The following is a 1,332-nucleotide window of genomic DNA, read 5'->3' as shown; positions in this document are numbered from 1 at the left end:
TTTTTATTTATTTTTATTTTGTTTATTTAATTAACCTATTTCTTTTATTATTTTATTTTATTTTATTTATTTTATTTATTTATTTTATTTTATTTTATTTTATTTTATTTTATTTTATTTATTTTATTTATGTGTACAGATGGCAACTGAGAAGCAGCTCGTACAGCTGGGGCGGCAGCTAAAGAAGAATAACATAGCCCTCGGTAAACCCTAAACCCTAAACCCTAAACCCTAAACCCTAAACCCTAAACCCTAAACCCTTGTTATGTGTTTCTTGTATGGCGGTGGTTTGCGTGTTGAGGGTTTACAGTTTGGTGTTTAGGGTTAGGGTTTAGGGTTTAGGGTTTGAGGGTTTAGGGTTTAGGGTTTAGGGTTTAGGGTTTAGGTTTGTGTGTTGCAGATATTGTTTGTATATCTAATGTAGAGGAAAACAGAGAGAAACTCACAGCAATGCATGCAGCTGTAAACAGCAACGACACAAGGTACTGCTGCTGCTGCTGCTGCTGCTGCTGTTGCTGCTGCTGTTGCTGTTGCTGCTACTGTTGCTGCTGCCGCTGTTGCTGCTGCTGCTGCTGTTGCTGCTGCTGCTGCTGCTGTTGCTGCTGCTGCTGCTGCTCCTATTGTTTCAGCTTATAAAGCCGCTGCAAGTGTTTTTCATTGCTTTTGTTAGTGGTTTAGGATTTTACGGTTATGGGTCTAGGGTTTAGGGTTTAGGGTTTAGGGTTTAGGGTTTAGGGTTTAGGGTTTGGGGTGTATATGCAGCCGTTACGTTGAGTATCCGCCTGGCAGCAGCAATCTGCTGAGCGACGTTTTGGTGTCTGCGATGCTGCTGCACGACCCTGAAGCAGGAGCAGCAGCAGCAGCAGCAGCAGCAGCAGGAGGAGGAGCAGCAGCAGCAGCAGCAGCAGGTGATGGCGCTATCAATGAATTTGGGGTCGACCCCAATGTCGATCCCGACCTCTACATGGTTCTGCGTATGTCTCTAGAGGAGGCCAGACAGCAGCAGCAGCAGCAGCAGCAGCAGCAGCAGCAGCAGCAGCAGGCAGCTACGACTACTGCAGCAAACGGAACTGCAGCAGCAGCAACAGAAGCAGCAGCAGCAGCAGATAACGCAAATGCGCCAGGTAATCTTACACCCTTGCACAGGCCAGTACAAACAGAGCAGCAGCAGCAGCAGCAGCAACAGCAGCAGCAGCAGCAGCAACAGCAGCAGCAGAAGCGTTTGCTGCTGTAAGTTTGTTTCTTCGATTGATATAAAACTAACCAGCAGCGGTTTCATACTAATGCCGGCATCCCGTTGTCCTGCTGCTGCTGCTGCTGCTGCTGTTTTTG

General features: G+C 46.5%; 1 protein-coding gene across 1 annotated transcript; it reads left to right on the top strand.

Annotated features, from left to right (window-relative positions):
- Positions 1-139: 139 nt before the first annotated feature.
- EMH_0049180 (26S proteasome non-ATPase regulatory subunit 4, putative) lies at positions 140-1,234 on the top strand (the record flags this gene model as incomplete). The annotated part of the gene is made up of 3 exons (XM_013496491.1): positions 140-203; positions 401-482; positions 763-1,234. The coding sequence occupies 3 exons, from the start codon at positions 140-142 to the stop codon at positions 1,232-1,234; spliced, it is 618 nt and encodes a 205-aa protein (XP_013351945.1).
- Positions 1,235-1,332: the final 98 nt, after the last annotated feature.

This window comes from Eimeria mitis, genomic scaffold (genome assembly GCF_000499745.2).
Source record: "Eimeria mitis Houghton genomic scaffold, Emh_scaff2135, whole genome shotgun sequence".
Lineage (NCBI taxonomy): Eukaryota > Apicomplexa > Conoidasida > Eucoccidiorida > Eimeriidae > Eimeria > Eimeria mitis.
The sequence above is the reverse complement of the archived record's forward strand: the minus strand, read 5'-3'. Positions and strand labels throughout refer to the sequence as shown.